The sequence below is a fragment of the Camelina sativa genome, chromosome 1 (genome assembly GCF_030686135.1).
Source record: "Camelina sativa cultivar CO46 ecotype springtype chromosome 1, ASM3068613v1".
Taxonomy (NCBI): Eukaryota; Viridiplantae; Streptophyta; class Magnoliopsida; order Brassicales; family Brassicaceae; genus Camelina; species Camelina sativa.
The window spans coordinates 2,728,522-2,749,478 of NC_141880.1; the positions used below are offsets into that span (position 1 = coordinate 2,728,522).

At 37.7% G+C, this 20,957-nt stretch overlaps 5 protein-coding genes, 2 long non-coding RNA genes, 1 other non-coding gene and 1 pseudogene across 11 annotated transcripts; 3 read left to right on the plus strand and 6 right to left on the minus strand.

Moving 5' to 3' along the window:
• Positions 1-3,652: 3,652 nt before the first annotated feature.
• LOC109133082 (uncharacterized) lies at positions 3,653-5,338 on the minus strand. Of its 2 annotated transcripts, none has more exons than XR_015571349.1 (4): positions 5,004-5,338; positions 4,598-4,665; positions 4,421-4,490; positions 3,653-4,046 (listed from the first exon to the last, which is right to left on the minus strand). It is a non-coding gene; the product is annotated as an uncharacterized LOC109133082 (long non-coding RNA). The 2 variants fall into 2 exon arrangements; XR_015571352.1 differs by having other exon boundaries at positions 3,653-4,051; positions 5,004-5,202.
• Positions 5,339-5,588: 250 nt separating this feature from the next.
• On the minus strand, positions 5,589-6,399 carry LOC104730980 (cytochrome B5-like; annotated as a pseudogene). Its single transcript, XR_015571341.1, has 3 exons — positions 6,158-6,399; positions 5,992-6,058; positions 5,589-5,895 (listed from the first exon to the last, which is right to left on the minus strand). The product of XR_015571341.1 is annotated as a cytochrome B5-like (transcript).
• A 160-nt stretch (positions 6,400-6,559) lies between these two features.
• On the plus strand, positions 6,560-8,067 carry LOC104731076 (large ribosomal subunit protein uL13z). Its single transcript, XM_010450376.3, has 4 exons — positions 6,560-6,949; positions 7,255-7,371; positions 7,481-7,568; positions 7,784-8,067. The coding sequence occupies exons 1-4, from the start codon at positions 6,678-6,680 to the stop codon at positions 7,925-7,927; spliced, it is 621 nt and encodes a 206-aa protein (XP_010448678.1). The 5' UTR covers positions 6,560-6,677; the 3' UTR covers positions 7,928-8,067.
• A 170-nt stretch (positions 8,068-8,237) lies between these two features.
• Positions 8,238-8,319, minus strand: TRNAS-UGA (transfer RNA serine (anticodon UGA)). The gene has a single exon. It is a non-coding gene; the product is annotated as a tRNA-Ser (tRNA).
• A 550-nt stretch (positions 8,320-8,869) lies between these two features.
• On the plus strand, positions 8,870-10,394 carry LOC104731168 (uncharacterized). Its single transcript, XM_010450495.2, has one exon. The coding sequence runs from the start codon at positions 9,065-9,067 to the stop codon at positions 10,157-10,159; it is 1,095 nt and encodes a 364-aa protein (XP_010448797.2). The 5' UTR covers positions 8,870-9,064; the 3' UTR covers positions 10,160-10,394.
• Positions 10,395-11,348: 954 nt separating this feature from the next.
• LOC147949489 (uncharacterized) lies at positions 11,349-12,213 on the minus strand. The gene is made up of 3 exons (XR_015571355.1): positions 12,152-12,213; positions 11,716-12,044; positions 11,349-11,612 (listed from the first exon to the last, which is right to left on the minus strand). It is a non-coding gene; the product is annotated as an uncharacterized LOC147949489 (long non-coding RNA).
• A 554-nt stretch (positions 12,214-12,767) lies between these two features.
• On the minus strand, positions 12,768-15,522 carry LOC104731252 (purple acid phosphatase 15). The gene is made up of 6 exons (XM_087472600.1): positions 14,932-15,522; positions 14,414-14,605; positions 13,766-14,317; positions 13,491-13,681; positions 13,125-13,400; positions 12,768-13,042 (listed from the first exon to the last, which is right to left on the minus strand). The coding sequence occupies exons 1-6, from the start codon at positions 15,182-15,184 to the stop codon at positions 12,908-12,910; spliced, it is 1,599 nt and encodes a 532-aa protein (XP_087328726.1). The 5' UTR covers positions 15,185-15,522; the 3' UTR covers positions 12,768-12,907.
• Positions 15,523-16,841: 1,319 nt separating this feature from the next.
• On the plus strand, positions 16,842-19,797 carry LOC104731341 (uncharacterized). 2 transcript variants are annotated; one of them, XM_010450717.3, is made up of 5 exons: positions 16,842-17,297; positions 17,593-18,789; positions 18,909-19,052; positions 19,150-19,330; positions 19,440-19,797. In XM_010450717.3, exons 1-5 carry the CDS (start codon positions 17,073-17,075, stop codon positions 19,631-19,633), a joined length of 1,941 nt encoding a protein of 646 aa, XP_010449019.2. In that variant the 5' UTR covers positions 16,842-17,072; the 3' UTR covers positions 19,634-19,797. The 2 variants fall into 2 exon arrangements, with proteins under 2 accessions (XP_010449019.2, XP_010449094.2); XM_010450792.3 differs by having other exon boundaries at positions 16,846-17,297; positions 19,443-19,797.
• Positions 19,706-20,751, minus strand: LOC104731484 (uncharacterized). The gene is made up of 3 exons (XM_010450907.3): positions 20,305-20,751; positions 20,127-20,216; positions 19,706-20,043 (listed from the first exon to the last, which is right to left on the minus strand). Exons 1-3 carry the CDS (start codon positions 20,606-20,608, stop codon positions 19,829-19,831), a joined length of 609 nt encoding a protein of 202 aa, XP_010449209.2. The 5' UTR covers positions 20,609-20,751; the 3' UTR covers positions 19,706-19,828.
• Positions 20,752-20,957: the final 206 nt, after the last annotated feature.

Sequence of the window (20,957 nt, forward strand, 5' to 3'; positions counted from 1 at the left end):
TGAAGAGACATATAACATGTTATTTAATGTGTTCATAAAGACAATTTGTTGGTCCTTACGACAATTTGTTGGTAGTAGTTAAGATTAAAGAGTATATTTTAACATTAAAATATATTTGTGTATACAAATAAACTTTTAGTGGTAATATAGAAAGTAGATTTGTAAATGGATATACATTAGTGTATTATAGCAAAAAAAAAACAACTATTTTCTATAACTAAAAGCTTATCTCTTTACTTTTATACATTGTTTTTACTTACGAAAAGAATAAAATATATATTCTTTGTTAAATTAAATTAAATTTTAATATTTTTGAACTCAACTACAACTATTTTCTTTAAATAAAAGTGTATCTATTTTTTTTCCAACCAAACAATAAAGTAAAAGGAATTTTCTCGGTTAGTTTCCCATGCCAGAGGAAAGGGGTTTACAAAATAAACTTTAGAGATAAGAGAATGCGAAGCACGGACAAGACAGTCCGCCTTCAAATTTGTCGCATGCGGGATCCAAGAGATGGAGAATAGTAAAAAAAAACTCCAGTGAATTAAACTCATCGAGCAAGTTGAAAAGGGATGACCAATATTCAGGGGAATGCACCGTAGTGAGTAACTCAGCATGTATCCGCTCCATGGCCCACAACAACGTTTCTAACTCTGAATGCAGGGGGGAGGGGCTCCATCTTAGACACTTGGTCCCCAACAACAAGGTTCGCTCCTCACCAATGCAACACCACCAGCCCAATCATGAATGCTCATTGGTTGCTTTCCAAGAACCATCAATTTGACAACAAGGTGAAGAAACCTGGACATTCGAGGACGGAGATGGAGCCGATATGACCGCCGTCAAAGATAGCGCCTCTTCCTAGGCTAACTTATCGCCCAAAGCCTGAACAATTATATAATTCGTCTTGATCTCTAAACCTTAATTGTTTTTTTATGGCCTTCCAGATTGTCCATAAAAATCATGGTAATTGAAGAAGTTGATCAGGATCACCCTGTTGAGAGAAATCCCTCCAGAAAACAAAATCCAAATTTGAGTACACCGACTCATATGAAAAACCCTCTGATGAGACCGGAGTTAGAGATAAATCTTAAAGTTCCCACGAGTGAGACTATTCAAAGAAAAATGTGATTAATAGTCTCAATCGTAAAGTCGCACCTTTTAAACAAGATATTTACATTGGACACCTCGGTGTATATATTTACTTTTATAAATAGTTTTACTTACTAAAAATGTTTACTTTATATTCTTTGTTAAATTTTATTTTATTTTAAAAACTCTAAAAATGAAGACACATGCAGGCTTCGATTTAAAAGTTTCGTGGAAAATATATTCCGAAGAAGAACACTTTTACAGAGCAAATCGTGTAGCAAAAAATGCCTGGATCATGACCAAGTCAAGGTAATAATTGTTGAACACAGAGAGTTGTGTATATGATACAAGATTCAAAATTCTTTACCTTTCTTAGGCAGTGTACTCATGATCGGTTTTTTGATACTAGTTGTTTCCTATTTGAGCCTATTTAACACTTTTCTAGAATTTTTAAAATTAGCCATGTTTTTATGAGATCTGATATTCTGATGTATATGTTTTTCGGAATGAATTTTGTTTGTTTTGTTTTGGATGTTATATAAGAGTGATTTATCTAGGTTTGATGATTGTCAAGACAACTACCGATCGAGTCTTAGACCACAACTGTGCACGACATTTGATGTTATAAGTTATTAGACCATGAGCATTGGTTGGGACAAATATTTGGTCCCTCAAATATTTTAATTTTATTTTCAGAGTTTCTTAATTTTGGTATGAGCATTGGTGTCCCTCACAATTGGTCCCCTGAAAAAAATAATGTTATTTTTTATTTTAAAAATTAATTATGTAAATTAAAAAGTAAAATCATATTAAAGTTTTAATTCAAATAAAACATATAACATTAACATTAAAAATATAAGAAAATTACAAAGTTACAAAAACTTGGAAAAAAACATAACATACAATTAAAACATTAAAAACAAAAACATAAACCATACAAACATCATAAGTTAAAACAAACATTTTATTCTCTGCATAGAATTTTTGTGATTAATCTTCATTATGTGGAAGATGTCCAAAGTTTGTCCAAATATGGTCAATCAAATCTTTTTTTAACTGGTCATGAACTTGTTTATCCCGCATATGTGTTCGACGAGTAATCGTACTGCTCATATTTGAACCCAAACTGGCGGCACCGACGGTATATGTTTGATCCAAATCTTCTCCGTCCTGAAATTCAGAAACAATGTTTCGCCAACTGTATGTGTCTCGTTCATCCTCGACAATCATATTATGGAGTATTATGCATGCTCTCATAACATTTGCTATTTTGTATTTATCCCATAAACGAGATGGATTTTTAATAACTGCGAATCTAGCTTGCAAGACTCCAAAGGCACGCTCAACATCTTTCCGCACAGCTTCTTGTTTTTTAGAGAAAAGAGAATTTTTCATACCTTGTGGAAGCCGGATAGATTGTATAAATGTGGCCCATTTGGGATAAATACCATCGGTGAGATAGTACGCCAAATTGTACTCCCTTCCGTTTACAAAGTAGTTGACCTCCGGAGCATTACCGTTAAGAATGTCATCAAAAACATTTGATCGATCCAGAATATTAAGATCGTTCATAGTACCTGGAGCTCCAAAAAAAGCATGCCATATCCAGAGGTCATATGAAGCTACCGCCTCTAACACGATTGTAGGTTTTCCGGTTGATCGTGAATACATCCCTTTCCAAGCTGTTGGACAATTCTTCCACTCCCAATGCATGCAGTCAATGCTCCCAACCATCCCGGGAAATCCACGTTGTTGATTTTGATAGAGTAGTCTCTCTAGGTCGTCTTGTGTAGGACGTCTTAGGTATTCATCGCCAAACAACAAGATTATTGCGGCGGTAAACTCGTGCAAACATTTTCGAGCCGTTGAACCACCAATTCGTACATACTCGTCTATTGTGTCGGAGGCAGTACCATATGCCAATTGGCGAATGGCTGCAGTACATTTTTGAATAGGTGACAGACCAGCCCGACCGGTTGCATCCTGGGATTGACGGAAATACTCGACTTCTGTAGAGAGACGTTGCACAATACGCATGAACAATGGCCTGTGCATGCGAAACCGTCGCCGGAATAAATTCTCCGGGTATGTTGGAGTATCACTGAAATAATCATTCCAAAGATTAATGTGGCCTACTTCCCGGTTTCTCTCTATAAAAATCCGTGGTGGTCGCTCTATTGGTTCTTGAATGATATTAGAATTTTCGAGAAAATTATCATAATAATCATCAAAATAACCATCCATATTATCCGCATCGTCTTGTTTGTAGTGGTAATGGTTTGATGATGATGCCATATGAAAAAAAAAATTTAAGGGCTCTTTGTTTTGGTGTTGAGAAAAATTGGAGTGTAGAAAAAGATAAGGTGTTGATTTTGTTTGTTTGGTGTTGAAGAAGCATATATATAGGAGCTTTGTGTTACCCGTGATTTTGTTTGGGACATTGGTTGCTTTGTGTTACCCGTGAACTCAATCTTTATTTTACCCGTGAAGGCAGTGTCACTCAATCTTTGTTTTGATATCTTTGTTTTGATCAGCTATGTTTCATGCGTTCCTTGACCCGTGACACAAAATTACAATGTCATTAAAATTTTTCCCATAAACTACAACAATAGCAACTTTTACCCGTGACACAAAGATACAATGTCAAACTTTTACAATTTCATAGACATTACCACCATACATATTAAACATACAACAATAGCAATTACCATCATCAATTCTGTACCACTTGTAAACCGAATTCTACTCTTTCGTAGCTCTAACACTACCTTCTCTAACATGGCTAATTTCTGCTCGGTTTCAGTATTGATGTGCGAGTCGTAGTCACTTGCGATTGTGAGGCTATCCACCTTCTCAGACAGCACTTGACATTGTTTGTTCATCTCGCCAATCTCCTCCATGACAGCTACATCCCACCACTTGTGGATATGCATCTCTCCATCATTACTTCAAATCTAGACTTCAACAAGAGTTTTAAGAATCGAGTTTGGTTATATAAGAACGTTGACAGTAGCTTTAGTTATAGTCTAGATACCTTTAGTTAAAGTCTTAAAGTTTAAGTAGCTTTAGTTAAGAGTTTTAAGTATCGAGTTTGGTTAAAACAGAGATCAACAAGAGTTATATATGATACTTAGAACAGAGATCATCACCAATCAATTTCGTATAATTATAAAATGACTTCTACCAAATCAGTAAATGAGACACTAACTTTCGTATAATCACTAACTAGTATATACTACGTAGACAACAACACTTATCTAGCAAATCAGTAAATGAGTATACAACAACAAACAAGTAAAACCACTAGTATAGCAAATCAATTATTTACCTTTTGTCTCTCTGATTGTTCCTACTTGTTCTGTGATTTCTCCTTATGTGAGGCTTTCATGAGATGAAAGCTGAGGAAACTCATAAACAACAAACAAGTAAAATGTTAGACTCGGTTTAACAAGACAGAATACGGATACACAACAAAGTAGTAATGAGTTTAATGTGGTTGCCTTACCATGTCGACTCGCTTGCTATCGCTTTCGAAATCCGACCAAAGCAACAAACTTTTGAATCATTAGCAATCTGCATTCGAAAAAAAAAATTGGAACCAACATTACTTGTGGTCATAAATCAGAAACTAAAAGCAGAACCATAATAAATCCAAACCCTAAATCGAACCCCAATAAACAAAATCGAAACCCTAAAAACTAAATCGAATCCCTAAATCGAATCCCTAAATCGTAACCCTAAATCGAAATCAAAAACATATTTTGAAACCCTAAATCGAAATTAAAATCAGAGGGAATTTGTACATAAACACACATACTCAACAATCGAATCATAACTGAGAAACAAATCGATAGAATCAGATAAACAAATCCCTTAAAACCCAAAAAGATAATACATCAAATAAACTCTACCTTGACGCCGTCGGAAACGAAGCACGAACACAGAGCTCTATCTATTGGAACCGGCGAGAGCAAACTGACGGGAGAATTCTCTATGCTTCAGGCAAACACTTGGTCGGAATCAAATCGCCGTCCAAAGAAAGAGAGGAAGGAAGAAGACGGAGATAAAAAAATATGACGCGAACCCTCGAAAATTTTGGTCCAACCCTACAAAAAAACTTCACCAAATAACACGGCGCCACGTGTAACGGAGGGACGGCCGAATTACGTCCCATAATTAGAGACGTCCCTTAGATATAAACATAATTTTGATTTAAATTTCGCGTTTTAATTCCTAAGGACGGTGCATTAGGACACCAATGCACTTGGTCTTATAACTATCCGGAAAATCAGAAGGGACATAATGCATGACTGTGACATACCCATGCTTTTTAAGGGTAATGTCACTTTTACAATTAAAATGTCTTGTACAGAACAATACAGAGGAACGTAAAAGCAAATTAGTTCAACACATGTACACATCGATATTTTATAATCGATTTTTTATAATTTGCCCCCGATCACCGTATCGATTCTTATAGAAAAGATGGATCAGTCTTTCTTTTTTTTGATAACTAAGATGGATCAGTCTTTTTTTTTTTTTTTTTTTTTTTCTTTTGGCTCTTAATAAAAAAGAACACCAAGAGCCAAACCTAAGATCAGAAGAGGAGCAAGAAACTGAAAGCGCTTAATCAACAACTCAGAGTTCTTGTTATCTTGAATCTGCTCGGTCTGCGTAGGAGTGGCAGTAATAGCAATATCATTGGCCTTGGTCGAGTCTATATCACCTACGTAAAACTCACTTAACATGATTTTGCAGATGAACTATGACCTACTTCCTCGAATTCATGAGTCGCATCTTTCCCTATAATTTAGTACAAAACATGTTTCATCACATGAGAATTCTCTAGAGTCTTCATCACCATGATGATTTCATCAAGTGATCATTAGCTTTTATTACCTGTAGCAAACAAGAGTACATCATCTCCACCAGGATGATCCTTCAAGAAATCCGTAACATCATAAACCTGTTTTTTTCACAATATAATTAACACAAACTGAAACTCGTTTAAACAAAGCTCTTGATACATAAGAAAAATGGAATTAAAAATAATTGTATTGGGGACCTTCCCGTCAATGAGGAGCCAACAGTCATGGCGGCTTCTATGCTGAGAAAGCTCCAATACGTTGAAAACTTTTCGATTTCCGGCCATATCCGATGTAGTCATACAATTTCAGGGGAATACAAATACTTATTTACCTGATACTCTGATTATTTGAAACTTGAAATTTGCACTGACATGACATGAATCGCTCACATATCGTATGAGTGAGTTTCCAGAATCCACGCATTGTCTGTCACACAACTCACGTAGGTGAAGTGTATCATATTTTCACCTTTTCTACTTTCACAACTGAACCCCTATATTTTATATTATTTTCCAAATCTACCTTTTTGCATTTAAAAATTTTGCAAAATAGAAAGTTGGGCCTGATTATATTAGACTACATTATCCAACGGCCAGTTCTATCGGCCCAATAAAGTGGTGCAAAATGCACACCGCAAAACCCTAATTTGAATAAGCTGCTCAGTTTTAATCACCCCCCGGAGGAGTTGCGGCTGATCAGAGCTGAGAGTGAAAGAAAATGGTGTCTGGATCAGGGATATGCGCGAAACGCGTGGTGGTTGATGCTCGCCACCACATGCTCGGTCGTTTGGGTTCGATTGTTGCAAAGGAGCTGCTCAATGGCCAGAAGGTTGTGGTTGTCCGGTGCGAGGAGATTTGTCTCTCCGGTGGACTTGTTCGTCAGAAGATGAAGTACATGAGATTCCTCCGCAAGCGTATGAACACTAAGCCTTCTCACGGACCTATTCACTTCCGTGCTCCCTCCAAGATCTTCTGGCGTACCGTTCGCGGGTTCGTACATATATCTCCCTCTCCCTCTCTCTCTGTTTTTAGAATTTTCGAGCTCTGATTTTACGAAATTGGTACTGTGAATAATGTAGCTTGTGAAAACATGATATAGTGGAGTAGTAACTCGTATTTGGGCAGAGTAATGAATCTTAAATAAGAGTTGACATGATTTGATGGCTTTGTAGGTTATACAATTTGTAACACTTTTGAAAATATTTAAATTGAAATATGTGAATATCCCAATGGCGATTTGTTGTTGAATGTATTGGGTAGCTAACTTACTAGAACTTGTATTTTTTTGGTGGCAGTATGATTCCTCACAAGACTAAGCGTGGAGCTAATGCACTTGCTCGCTTGAAGGTTTTTGAAGGTGTTCCTACACCATACGACAAGGTCAAGAAGATGGTCATTCCTGACGCTCTCAAGTTTGTACTTTTACCCTTTCATTTTCATTTATTCTGTTTCTTTAATTTCTATTTACATGTATTTATGATCTCCTAAACGTGAATCTTCTTCCTCATCTATCTATATTAGGGTCTTGAGGCTGCAGGCTGGCCACAAATACTGTCTGTTGGGCCGCCTTTCTTCTGAAGTCGGGTGGAACCATTACGACACCATCAAGGTATGTTTCACTTCATCGTCAGTGTCTCTTGTCTGCTACTCGCATTTTACTCATGTGGACCTTTCTATTCCTAATCTGATCAAATGATTTGAGTTAGAAGGAGAGATAACATGCATACACCTCAGACATGTGTTGTTTTAAGATGTCATAGATACTTACATGGTTATAAGGAGAGATCGTAAGCTAATTGATGTGTGTTTAATTTTGATGAGCAGGAGTTGGAGAACAAGAGAAAGGAAAGAGCTCAAGTGGTTTATGAGAGAAAGAAGCAACTTAACAAACTCAGAGCTAAGGCCGAGAAGGTTGCTGAAGAGAAACTTGGATCTCAATTGGACGTTCTTGCACCAGTCAAGTACTGAATTCTATCAGTTTGTCGTTATTGAATGTTTTCACAAGTTTTGCTCCGACTTTATACTATTATATTACGACGTTTTGTTGTATGCGATTTTGACTTAGTTTATTTCTTGAGTTCGACTTTTGTCATGTTTTACCTCCAAAATGTTTTTTTGATTTTTATTTCCTCTGCATGTTTGTATCCTCTGAATCAGCAGTTTCATGCTGAAGTCTGAGAATCTCGCAGATTTCCTTATGCCAGTTACTTGAGCTATGTGTGTTACCGGAAAAAAACATTAAGTTGGCGAAGTTGAGGAAAAAAATTTAAAAAGTTATCGTCAACAGCAGGGTTCGAACCTGCGCGGGCGAAGCCCAACAGATTTCAAGTCTGTCTCCTTAACCACTCGGACATATTGACTGCGTTGTTCCATTTCTAAATGTCTAACCTAATATAGGATAGTTTTTATTTTATATCTCAGGTAAACTAAAATTCTGTACCAATCAGGGATTCACACAATTCACATGATACGGTCACAGGCATAGCTTCATATTCGAGGATACAACACTTTTTGTTATGTTATGAGCACCCAAATTCCTTCAAGTCAAACTAAAATAGTTATCCACAAAATTTCTTGAAAAGTGTATATTGTCCAAATCCCTTCAAGTCAAACTAACAGTTCTTTGTCGCTTCTGTACTTTTTCTTTTCCAACCATATACAAATATTACGTTCATCTCCACAAACCTCATTAAAACCAGTCACTCCTGTGTTTAAAACTTGATAAATCGCATTAATCAGAAAAATACAAATTTTGTAGGAAAAAAAACTTTCTATTATCCACGAAAAAAAATAATAGCGACATCCTTAATTTAGATAATTCTTTTTTTTACCTTAAGACTCGTTCTTCCTTACTCTTTCTTCTCCATACCAAAACAATTATACCCGCAAGTTTTCTTTCAATTTAAGGACGTAAACAAAAAAATTTAGAAGCAAAGTTTAAATGATAAAAAGATAAAAACACAATTTTTTCTGCCTTTTTTTCCCTCCATTTGCAGAATACAGAAATCCCATTTTCTTTTTGAAACAAAAATTCAATAAGCAAATGCGATGATTCATACTATCTAACTTCGATGCAAGAGGTAACATATAGATGCGTGGAGTTAAATGTCGGCGTTAAAGAGCCGTAGTAACTCGTTAGCCGGACTAAGTCTAGACGCTGTGCTTGGCGGCGACATCGTTATACAACAACCGTCATCTCCACCATCGCCACCACCTTTACCACAAAAAACTATTGTCCCGCACCGTCCTACAAGCCAAACGCTTTTAGATATCATACGTGAGGAATACGCCACCGAAGGTCACAAAGATCGTACCACGTGGCAAATTTTCCGTGAGAAGCTCCGTCTCAAACGAAGCGGTTCCGCTTGGACCTCGTCTCTTCATATCCCTGCTTCGGATATCCTTATCCCTAATCCCAAACACTTTGGAACAGCGTTACAGTCACACTCCGCCGGTTTAACCAACGTTAACATCCGAGAACTCGTTAACGTACTACCGATGTCTGATCCACCTGGTTCTTCAGGACGCGCTATGTTCACGCGCGGATCTTCAATGCGGGTCGGGTCGAGTAAAAACCACCCGGACGATTCGCCTGACATCAGCGTTTTAGGAGATGGACCACCGTCTAGGAGCTTTAAACCGCAGTTATCACGGCACGACTCGGTTAGAGATCACAGTGAGGGCGAAGAAGATAACAGACGCCGTCCTCCGATCGTCACGTTCGTGGAAGAGAGGCAGATGTCGGCGAGAGAAGCGGTTGCGGCTCAAGAAGCGGCGGAAGCGGAAGCTGCGGCGGCTGGTGGAAGCGAAGACGAAGATGATGATGACGACGATGAAGAGGAAGAAACAGAGGAGAATAAATCGTCTTCAGCTTCTGCACCGAAGCAGACAATGTCGTTGATGGATCTGTTGGAAGAGACAGATCGACAAATGGGATTAACAGGATCAAGATACGCCATGGATGACGATGAAGAGTACGAAGAAGAAGAAGAAGATGAGAATTACGAGGAAGAAGGAGATGGTCACGGAGGAGGAGAAGGAGAGCTTAGTTGCTGCGCTTGCATGGTGAAAATCAAAGGCGCATCTTTCTCACCTTGTGGTCACACGTTTTGTAAGCTCTGTTCTAAAGAGCTTATGGCTCAGAAAGGTCATTGTCCTGTTTGCAGCAGCTTCGTCGTTGAGTTCCTTGAGATCTTTTAGATACAAACTTTTTGTTTATTTAATTTTGAAACTTTCTTTTTTGGTTTAATTGGGAAAAACTGTTACACCAAAGTAGTCCCAAATCTTTTATTAGACCATCTCTGTTTAAACTTTGAGCTTAGCAGTGGTTAACAAGTCGGTTTTGATGTGGACATTGGTCAGGTTGTCCCACACGGGTAGACACCATTCTTTTCTTGAACTGATTTTAGAAAGGTTTGAAGTTTCAACTCCTTTACAGATCTATATATACAGAAGGAACGAAGCCTTTATAAGGCTTTAACATCATTAACTTACGAGCAATTAACCCAGAGCTAGAAATCTCTTTCATCTTCACAACCTTTGATAACCAAACTTGGTGACAATAAAATGGCTGGAGACAAGAAAATGAAGCAGAGACACTTTATACCAGTCTCATACTTGAACGAGACATCCATTTCAAGATCTTCAAAATAACTTAATCAAAGTAGAAGAAGAGTTTGGGTTTTTGATCAACCAATGGGTGGCTTGACAAACCATTGGACCTGAAGATACTTATATCAGTACTATAACGTCTCAGCTCCAGTGGTGATCCAACAAAATTACATCAACAATTTCATTTAATAATCAAATTAGAGATGGAGGAATAGTCAATATAAAATAGATGACATTTTTTAAAATCCTAAACCGTTAATCAGATATATTATTATACACCAAAATCACATGTAGAAGACATTTCTCGAGAGAGTTGAAATAGAAACAGAAACTGCAAAATTCCAGAAATAGAAATGAAAGAGAGAGAGAGAGAGAGAGAGAGAGAGCAAGTGCAAGAAATCCCAATTTCGTCTTGATTCATTCATTCACTGGAGATTCTACAAATCTTTTTTTTTTTTTTTTTGTGCCTCCAAACGAATCTTCTCTTTTGCCTTCAAGAGCAATTCAAGGGCAATCAGAGAAAGAAAGACACAGATGTAGATTTTAGTTTGAAATACAAAGAAAAGAAAGTAAACTTATATCTTTAAAAAAAAAGAAAACAATTCATACCTCAAATGCTAGACCCCGTCGGTGGACATTAAGTAAGTAGTAAATTTCTGAGGTATGGAAAAAAAATATATAAAAAAAAAGTAACCACAAATGATTTTAATCAATCAATCTCAATAAAAGAAAAATGAACAAATTCAAAAATAATATACAATGAAATTCTCAAAATTACCTTGAACACCGTAAATCGTATATCCAGCAAGGAACCATGTGCCACTATCAAAAGTCTTAAAAGATGGTATTAAACTCTTCTTTATGGCGGCGATTAAGTCATCTAATTCTTCCAAAAGAACAATAACTGCAAGTAAATCTAACCGAAACACAACCAAAACGATCCGATTGAATTGTATAGATCTGAGAGAGAACTTTACCGTTGGTGCTACCAGACGATTAGTGGTGAGCCATAATAAAACCGTCCTGCCTCCGCTCTTAAACTCTACCAATCACAAATCAGAGATTTTTGTTTTAATTTAATTACCTCCAAATACAAAACACAAAAAACGAACCGATCGAATTGTATAGATCCGAGAGAACTTTACCGTTAATACTACCAAACGATGATGAAGACAAATTCCCGCGAGAGCGAATCGATCTCTGATAAGCCGTATATCGTCTACACTAGAAGGAAGTGATCACGTGTTCTTGCATCTTGAAGGAGGAAGAATCATGTGACTAGTCTGTTGTATATAAGCTTTGTTAGACATTTTGTAGAGTTTATGCATTGTTTGTTGTATGTTGAGTGACGTATGTGTCGCTTAGGGAGATAGAGTTGATGAATCGGTGATGTGCCGGTGACTCTATTCTTTGTAAGAGTGCATCGGAAGTAAAAGATAAGAGTTTACTCATTGAATCTTATCAATCTCCAGCCCTGTAAAACTTTTCGTCAATCGATCGAACACACACAAAAAAAAAAAAAATGGGGAAGATAGAAAACATAATAATAATAATCATATTTCTCGATCGATCTCTTCTTACCTGTGCAACGACAGATCTCAGATTCGGCGTCATTGCTCTGAAAACTAGGGTTTCACTCTTCTGTCTGGTTCTTCCGTCAAAACGGGGGAAAAATATAAACTTTTTAATATGTTATTTAAATACATGAACTTTTAAAATTTAGGCTAAAAGGCCCGTCAGATTTTTATGATCTGTTTAGGCCAGAAAGCGAAAAAACATAATATGTCTATCCAACTTCTGCTGGTCGGGTCAAGTAAAAACCACCCGTATGATTCGACTGACATCAGCGTTTTTAGGAGATGGACCACCGTTTAGGAGCTTTAAACCGCAGTTACCACGGCTCTATTATGTTAGAGATCAAAGTGACGGCGAAGAAGATAATAGACGACGTCATCCGATCGTCATGGGTCGTGGAAGAGAGGCAGATGTCGACGAGGGAAGCGGTTGCGATTCAAGAAGCAGAAGGAGAGCTTAGTTGCTGCGTATCATCGCTTGCATGGTGAAAATCAAAGGCGCATCTTTCTCACCTTGTGGTCACACGTTTTGTAAGCTCTGTTCTAAAGAGCTTATGGCTTTTGGCTCAGAAAGGCCATTGTCCTGTTTACAGCAACTTCGTCCTTGAGTTCCTTGAGAGATCTTTTAGATACAAACTTTTTGTTTATTATTGGGAAGTTTTGAAACTCTTTACTTTTTTGTTTATTGGGGAAAAAGTGTTACATCAAAGAAGTCCCAAAACATTTCATTTATTAGACCATCTCTGTTTTTTTAACTTTGAGCTTAGCAATGGTTAACAAGGCGGTTGTGATGCGGACATTGGTCAGGTTGTCTCACAATGTAAATCTGATCTCCCACTTCGCTGTTCGAGTCTTGATTCCTATACCATGTCCATAGTGCCCATGTCTCGTTCTTCATCTACATTGTAATTAATCTTTTTTTAATTAGACTCAAGTTTGACCTCTGTTTTGATGCGTTCAAGATCTAATTAAACCAATACCTCTAGGATTCCATGGCCAAAGCTGCTTTCTCTCATGGCACTATAATCAGGTTGCCGATCCCAACAGAATTCACCAGACGGGGTAAAGTTCCGAGCGCAAAACCCACCCATCACTGGATCCGGCGTGGTTAAAGGCTCAGGACATTTACCGGGTTCATCGGCGTGCTCAATCGCCATCTTTTCACGGTTACCTCCATCACCAACCACAATGTAAACCGGACCACATAGGTCTAGTTCGTAATTGTAAACTCTGTTCGACCGTTCATAAGCATGAACCTTGGAAAAAAAAGTATTCACAAGAAAACAAAACGGTCAATCATAGAAAGGGCAAAGAGATAAGTGACAGCTTCTTGGGTCGGGTCTTACATGTCCGTTGAAAACAATGTCGGTACCGTAAGAATAAAGTAGTTCCTCCAAAGCTTCTTTCATGCATTCCGCTTCTCTGTAATGCGCTGTATAAGAACTATACCAAGGTGGATGCCAAGAAGCTACCAACCATGGAGTTACCGATCTATCAACTTTAGCCAAATCCTTCTTTAGCCACTCATATTGTTCCGCTGCAAACACACATACGAAATTAATCTTTCAAAAGAGAGTGCAAACATGTAAATTTAGAGGTCATAGTTTCAAGAATAATAAACCTGATTTGTCATAAGCTATGTAGGCACCGAGCATGACGAAGTGAATCCCACCAGCGTTAAAAGAATAATAGAGCGTGGAAGTTGAGCCGCTTTCTTTAAAAGGGAAAGCGAATCTTGAACTATAAGCTTCAAAGGTCTTGTTCTCAGCTTGCAATTCGATCTCATGGTTCCCTTCAATCACCATCAAAGGAACTTTAGAAGTTAGATCCTCCATAAACCTACCCCAATAGTCCCAACGTGGCTGGTACGTCTCATGTATAGGTGTCTCAGGGAAAGAGCAAGAATAACAATCCGAGCTAGTCCCGTTTGTTAGATACAAGTTTGCGTAACTCACATCGCCGATCAATAAAACAAGATCCGGAGAATTATGAATCAAGTGACTAATTGTATCCGTCGTGTTATAAGTGAGACCAAGATCACCCACAACCGCTATTCGACCAGGATAACTCGAGGGACTAGAAACCGGCATTGTTCTGAAACGGTGTATCTTACTCATAGACCATCTTGAAGGATCTCCACATCGATAGTAATAGACAGTACTTGGTTTCAGCCCTGCGACAGTAATATATAGACCGTACTTGGTTTCAGCCTTTCAAGCCCTATATATATGTAAGCTAAAATGAAGAAAAGAAAAAGACAGAGATGAACCTGTAATGCGAACATGGTGTATGATTCCAGACGTATAGTTAAGGAGACCATCGAAAGGGTAAAGTTGACTATAAACAAGTGAATGTCCTTTGGCTTCATGACTTAGTGAGTGCCTCAATGTCCCGAATTGGACAATACTGTTGATACTTGTCGGATTTAATGGCTTCACGTTCTTTCCGATTTGGAACTCACCTTTTAAACAGCACAAACACTACTTCATTAAATAATAAACTAAGTTATCAGCTTTCATCAGAGTCACAAGATTCTAACTTTCAGTTGAAGTAACTAAAAAGAGTTGGTGATAAGATTCTTCCTCTTATGTCAGAGTCAGACATAACTAGCATTTATTACATAACACTACTACTACAGTTCTTTAAGAGGATGAGTTAAAAAAAAAAAAAGTATATAGAATTGAATTGAAGAGGATTACAATTGACGTAATTAGCCAAAAAAAAATGACGTAATTAATAAAAAAGATAACGTAATTTTCCAGTAAATGAGAAAGTGATAAAATGAACCTGTGATCCAAGAGACCCATATAGAATCGTGATCGGAGGAGAGGGAGATAGAAATCTGCTCCGGCTCGAAACCGGTGACACGGCGGCGGACGCGGGGATCAGTGTCAGGCAAATCGATGGCTTTTCCCCGGAGAGAAGTGTCCAACGGCACCGTCACGGGAACGAAAGGTCCATCCAACGTTGAAGGGATATAATCGGCAGAGAAGATTGCCGGCGAGAGAAAACAGAAGAGCAGAAGTAGTAGAAACGTCATCGTTTAGTTCACAGGGTGGTGGAGTTGTGGCGGAGATTATCATTGTTGTGGGCGGGTTTCGGCTTTTTGTTTTTTTTTTTTTTAATTGTTGGCGTTAGGGGTATAATGGGAAAAGAATCTGCCCGATTAAATAGTCATTATCGTTAAAACTAATATTGAGTATGGTACACTCCATAGTTTTCTGTGTATGCGTGCAGTCGAGGAGTTACACTGGTGACGTTTTTGGTTTTGTAAATTAGTACTTTTTTTCCAATCTTGGACAGTGGAGATATATCTAACCGCAATGTTTTGTGTCCTTCTGCTTTGTAGTTTTGTGGATGTTTTATAACAGGTTCTATTCTCCCTTGTCTGCTACTTTTCTTTTATATAAAAAAAACTTGGTCTGATGATTATCTCACAATATATTGGTTATTCGTTTTGTGATTTTTATCTCAATTTATATTGGTCCAAAATCATTACAATATAGTTTATATACACCATAAATTTCTATATTCACCATGTATTCCTCATGATTCTTAATAATTTACATAACTTCATGAAAGATATATTTTTTTTTTGTCAATAAAATATCAATCAGCTCATATGAGCCAATTTATAGGAAAAATATATTTATTGTTTGTATATAATAAATACAACATAAATGGTGATTTTGTTGATACAGTACTACTTTTTTTTGGTTATTTGGTTTTACTAATTTTCAAGATAACATACACCTAAAATAGAGCCAAATCCAATAAAAATCCAATAACGAATCTATAGCAATCGTTAAGTAATTGGTTTTACTAATTGTCAAGATAGCATACATCTAAAATATACCCAAATCCAATAAAAGTCTAATAACGAATCTATAGCAATAGTTAAGTAATGGTCCAAAAAAATATATATTTTTTTCTTTTGTTATTTGGTTTTACTAATTTTCAAGATAGCATACATCTAAAGTAGATCTAAGTCCAATAAAAGTCCAATAACGAATCTATAACAATCTTTAAGTAATGGCCCGGAAGAAATTTTTTTTTTTGTATCCCACATCGGCAACTACAAAAATAAACAATCTTAAACTTAATTATAAATAACAGTACTGTCAAAACACTTATTTATCAAAAATTGGTTGTTAGATCAAAGAACTAGATTATTCAAAATATGAGATTGATCTATGTGAATTGTATGGAACTCTTCTTCTTGATAGTTATGTGAATTGATATGAATATATTCATACCAATTTACTATACTATTTAGAGAAAGGGTTCCATCTAGTTCATATAGTTCAAGTTCAGAATTTGGAACCATCTAATTCTTTCAACAAAACAATTATATATATATTTTTTGGTAAATGTAATTAGCCAAAAATAATCAAATTTTAAACAGTTCAAACGATTAGAAAAATCACAGAAACACAAAATTGATTAGCAATATAGAAATTTCATCTTGAAATAAATTCTTAATTGTAATAATTACATCTTAGCTGGGGCTGTCATTTCAAGTATCAATATGATGAACCTTGTGAACTTAATTACAAAGAGTCAGAGATGATGACTTGATATCAAGTTGTAATGTTTCATGTATTGTTATGGACTTTGTTTGGCAAGCTCGACGAAGCCCAAAACTTTGAAGCCCACTCGCATGCAATCCCTTTTAAAAACTAAAATCGAGCTAAACCGACCGAGAGTAAAACCAGACTAAACCAAAACTCACTGATCCAAAAAAAACTTTGAATAATGATGAATTGATGATGTTGAGGAGGAGGAACTAAACACAACTCTCACGTCGTCGTCTTCGTCTTCGTTCGTTATCTCACTCCTTCGCCGGAGCTGAGGCATTAATACTTCGTAATGACCCGATCCGCGCAGTGACCTACTCCGGTGTTTTTTTTTATCACTGAATCCCGATTATGGCTAGCCTTGTTCGATCTTGGATCCCTTTGTTAATTTTGCAATCGTTTTTGGTTGCGGTCGCTTTTGGATCGAAAGAAGCTGAACAATTCAGCGAGGCATTACTGTTGAAGCCTTTGCCTGATCGAAAAGTTTTAGCTCACTTCCATTTCGAGAACCGAGCTTCTCCGTCTAATTCCCATGGCCGCCATCACCATCTCTTCCCGAAAGCTATCTCTCAGTTGGTACATTAACTCCTCTTTCATCATAATAAGAACTGAGATTAGAAATTAGGGATTGGAATTTTTTCTTATTTGGTTTGCTTGGATGGGGAGATTTCAGCTTTAGATGTGATTAGGTTGTCTCGAATTTGCTTTAAGCTTGGAAGATTCTAATTGAAAATTTTGTACCAACTGTTTCAGAGAATCTTGATTTTGAGTAGCAGTGATATAGAATTATGCAGCTTTCTAAGAGTAACTTGAGTTTGTGCAAGTGTGTTTTGGTTTTATGTAATCTCTCATAATGTGAATTCTGATACAGGTTCAGAAATTCCGGGTCAAGGAGATGGAGCTATCTTTTACTCAGGGTCGTTGGAACCATGAACATTGGGGAGGATTTGACCCTCTATCAAGTATGAACGCCAAGCCTGTTGGGGTGGAGCTGTGGGCTGTGTTTGATGTTCCTCAGTCTCAGGTTGATACTTCTTGGAAGAACTTAACCCACGCCCTGTCAGGGCTTTTCTGTGCTTCGATCAACTTTCTAGAGTCTTCAACTTCGTATGCTGCTCCTACTTGGGGGTTTGGGACAAATTCTGACAAGCTGAGGTATGGTTCACTGCCACGTGAAGCTGTTTGTACCGAGAACTTGACCCCATGGCTAAAGCTGCTTCCGTGTAGAGACAAGGATGGCATTTCTGCACTAATGAATAGGCCTTCTGTTTACAGAGGGTTTTATCCTTCTCAGAGGTTGCATTTATCCACGGTTGAATCTGGTCAAGAGGGATTGGGTTCTGGCATAGTGCTCGAGCAAACTCTTACTGTTGTTCTTCAGCCGGAAACTACTTCTGTGGAAACAAATATGCAGCCAAGTTGGTCCCTCAGCTCCCTCTTTGGGCGAAAAGTAGTTGGGAGTTGTGTTCTTGCAAAGTCAAGTAATGTGTATCTTCAATTGGAGGGTCGTCTTGGTCACGAATCAAAGAACGTAGATACAGAAATAGAAGCTCACAAACTCTGGAAGAATGCAGATTTTGATTTGTCCCTTAAGCCAGATAGGGTTCTTCGAGAAAGCAGCGGCTTGCTCTTTATCTTTGATATTGACAAATCTAGTGACAGCGAGCCATTTGATCTTGGCCTTAATTGGAAACTTCCCTCAAAATGGTCATGTCAACAAGCTCCATTACAGGCTAGTCGGTTTTTGATGGGAAGTGGGAACGAAAGGGGTGCAATAGCCATCTTATTAAAAGCGACAGAATCACAGGAGAAGTTACCCGGCAGAGAACTCACCGATGGACGCTGTACAATAAAAGCAAACATTTTCCAAATTTTCCCATGGTATATTAAGGTTTATTACCATACCTTACAAATTTTTGTGGACCAACAACAGAAGACAGACAGTGAGGTCTTAAAGAAGATCAATGTTTCACCATCTACGGATAAAGTGTCATCTGGAATGTTGGAGATGATGCTGGAACTACCATGTGAAGTTAAATCTGCAGCCATATCAATCGAATATGATAAGGTGATCATTCGTTCACCATACTTTCCAATTCACGTAGCATAATCTGATCGTCAAATAGATTTGATCTTGCGTGTCTCAATACTGTGTGTATACTAATCTGTGTCCGAAATTCTCACCAGGGATTTCTACATATAGATGAATATCCTCCTGATGCTAATCAAGGATTCGACATTCCATCGGCTCTGATAAGCTTCCCCAGTCATCATGCTAGTTTGGATTTCCAAGAAGAGCTCAGCAAATCACCCTTATTATCAAGTTTTAAGGTAGAGAACCAATATAATACTCAAAAGGTTAATGTTTATCTTCCTTTGTTAGCTAATTCAACTACAATAATTTCATTTGTCTTCTGGTCTATTGCAGGAAAAATCCCTAGTTCGCTCCTACACAGAAGTATTGCTCGTACCTTTGACAACTCCTGATTTTAGCATGCCTTACAATGTAATCACAATCACATGTACCATCTTCGCATTGTATTTCGGATCATTGCTCAATGTTCTACGTAGACGAATCGGTGAAGAAGAAAGGTTTCTCAAAAGCCAAGGTTAGTCACCAAATGCTCTGTGGCCAGGATTCAAGATAATTTGAGGCTCAATTCGGCTGAGAAAACCTTGATTCTAATGTCTGATTTATGATTGTTCTGTTTTCTCGAGCAGGAAAGAAAACAGGTGGAGGTAAGCAGTTATTATTAAGATTGACAGCCAAGATTAGAGGGAGACCAATTGAAGCACCATCATCAGAGTCGCCTGCAGCTGAATCTTCGTTCTTGTCTACTAAACTTATCTTCAAAATCATATTAATTGCAGGAGCTGCTGCAGCATGGCAATATTTTTCCACGGACAAGTAAGTAGCTAGGCTTAATTAAATCTTTACAAGAAAAAAAAGAACCAGTTGTACCATATGTGTATCGACAAGGTAATTTTGGTCCGTGTAAGATTTGCTCTTAGAGTTGTATTAGAATTTTGCATTCTCGTTTAGTCAAAATACTTGAGAGATAAAAACTTTTACATACATAGGCTGCTCAATTTCTACATAGTCCTTCTCATCTTATCTTCTTACAAGAAGCAGAAGCAATCATCTCATCTTCTCTTCTCCTCTTGAGACCATCATCACTAATGAAACTGCACTTCAACGGCGTTTGAGAACCGCTCCCTCCAAAGCTAACATCCATGTTGAGTTTTAGTTTCTTGTGTGAGTGTGAATCTTCAGACAATAATAGCTTTCTCTTGTTACATTCAGAGCTCAGAGATTCTCCAACTGATGAAACCGAAAAGTCAGATTAAACTCTAAGACACATCATAATCTTAAAACTACAATGGTGTGACAAAAACTCCTCATACCTGAACACTTATGTTTGAACTTCTTCGTTTTGAGTAGACCAAGATCATCATCGCAGGTTAATAAGCCCTCCTGAGGATCAGAGTGTGCTCCTGGGAACACAGGCGATAGAAATAATAATTTTTCAAAAGAGTTTGAATTGAAAATTTTATTGTCAAAGCAAAGGAAGAAGAAGCTTACTTTTGGAACCGAGTTTAGAGAGCTTGCCGTGGACGAGGAGAGCATCGGCTTCGTGTTTTCCAGTAGACAAGCCTTTAGCGGAGAAGAAAGCGAGCAAAGACTGCCATGTCACACAAGTGGCAATTAGGTCAATACCTCTGCTTATGAAGTGACCATTGAGCTTCACCGTCGATGGTTCGAGCCCAAACGCTGCGGCTATGGCTCTAAAGTCTAGTTTCTGGTCGTTCCAAGCAACCCACTCCACAATCTTGGATACCGCGGGACAGAAAAGTTTGATCTTCCTCCTACCCGTGTCTCCCGCCATCTCTCTCTCTCTCTCTCTGCTTATTAGAAGCTTCCAATAACGATTTCTGTGGAGTTTTCTGGTAAATAAAAAGGGCTCTGCTTCCCCAACGGTACCTTTTGTAGGCTTCTGAGAGACCTTCCGACTAGAACCTTCTACCTCCTCCAGCGATTCCTTTCAGCGTTCGGAATTAGGTCTCGACTTTGTTAGATGGGCCTGTAGAATAATGGGCTTTTCATATCTCGCGGATTTTTTTTTAAATAGTCCAAGGCTCTAATAAGCACCTAAAAAACCGTTTATATTAAAAATATAGTTTAGAAAGAAGATTATGTAGCAACAATCTCATAATATCTCTTCATTGAAAAACCAA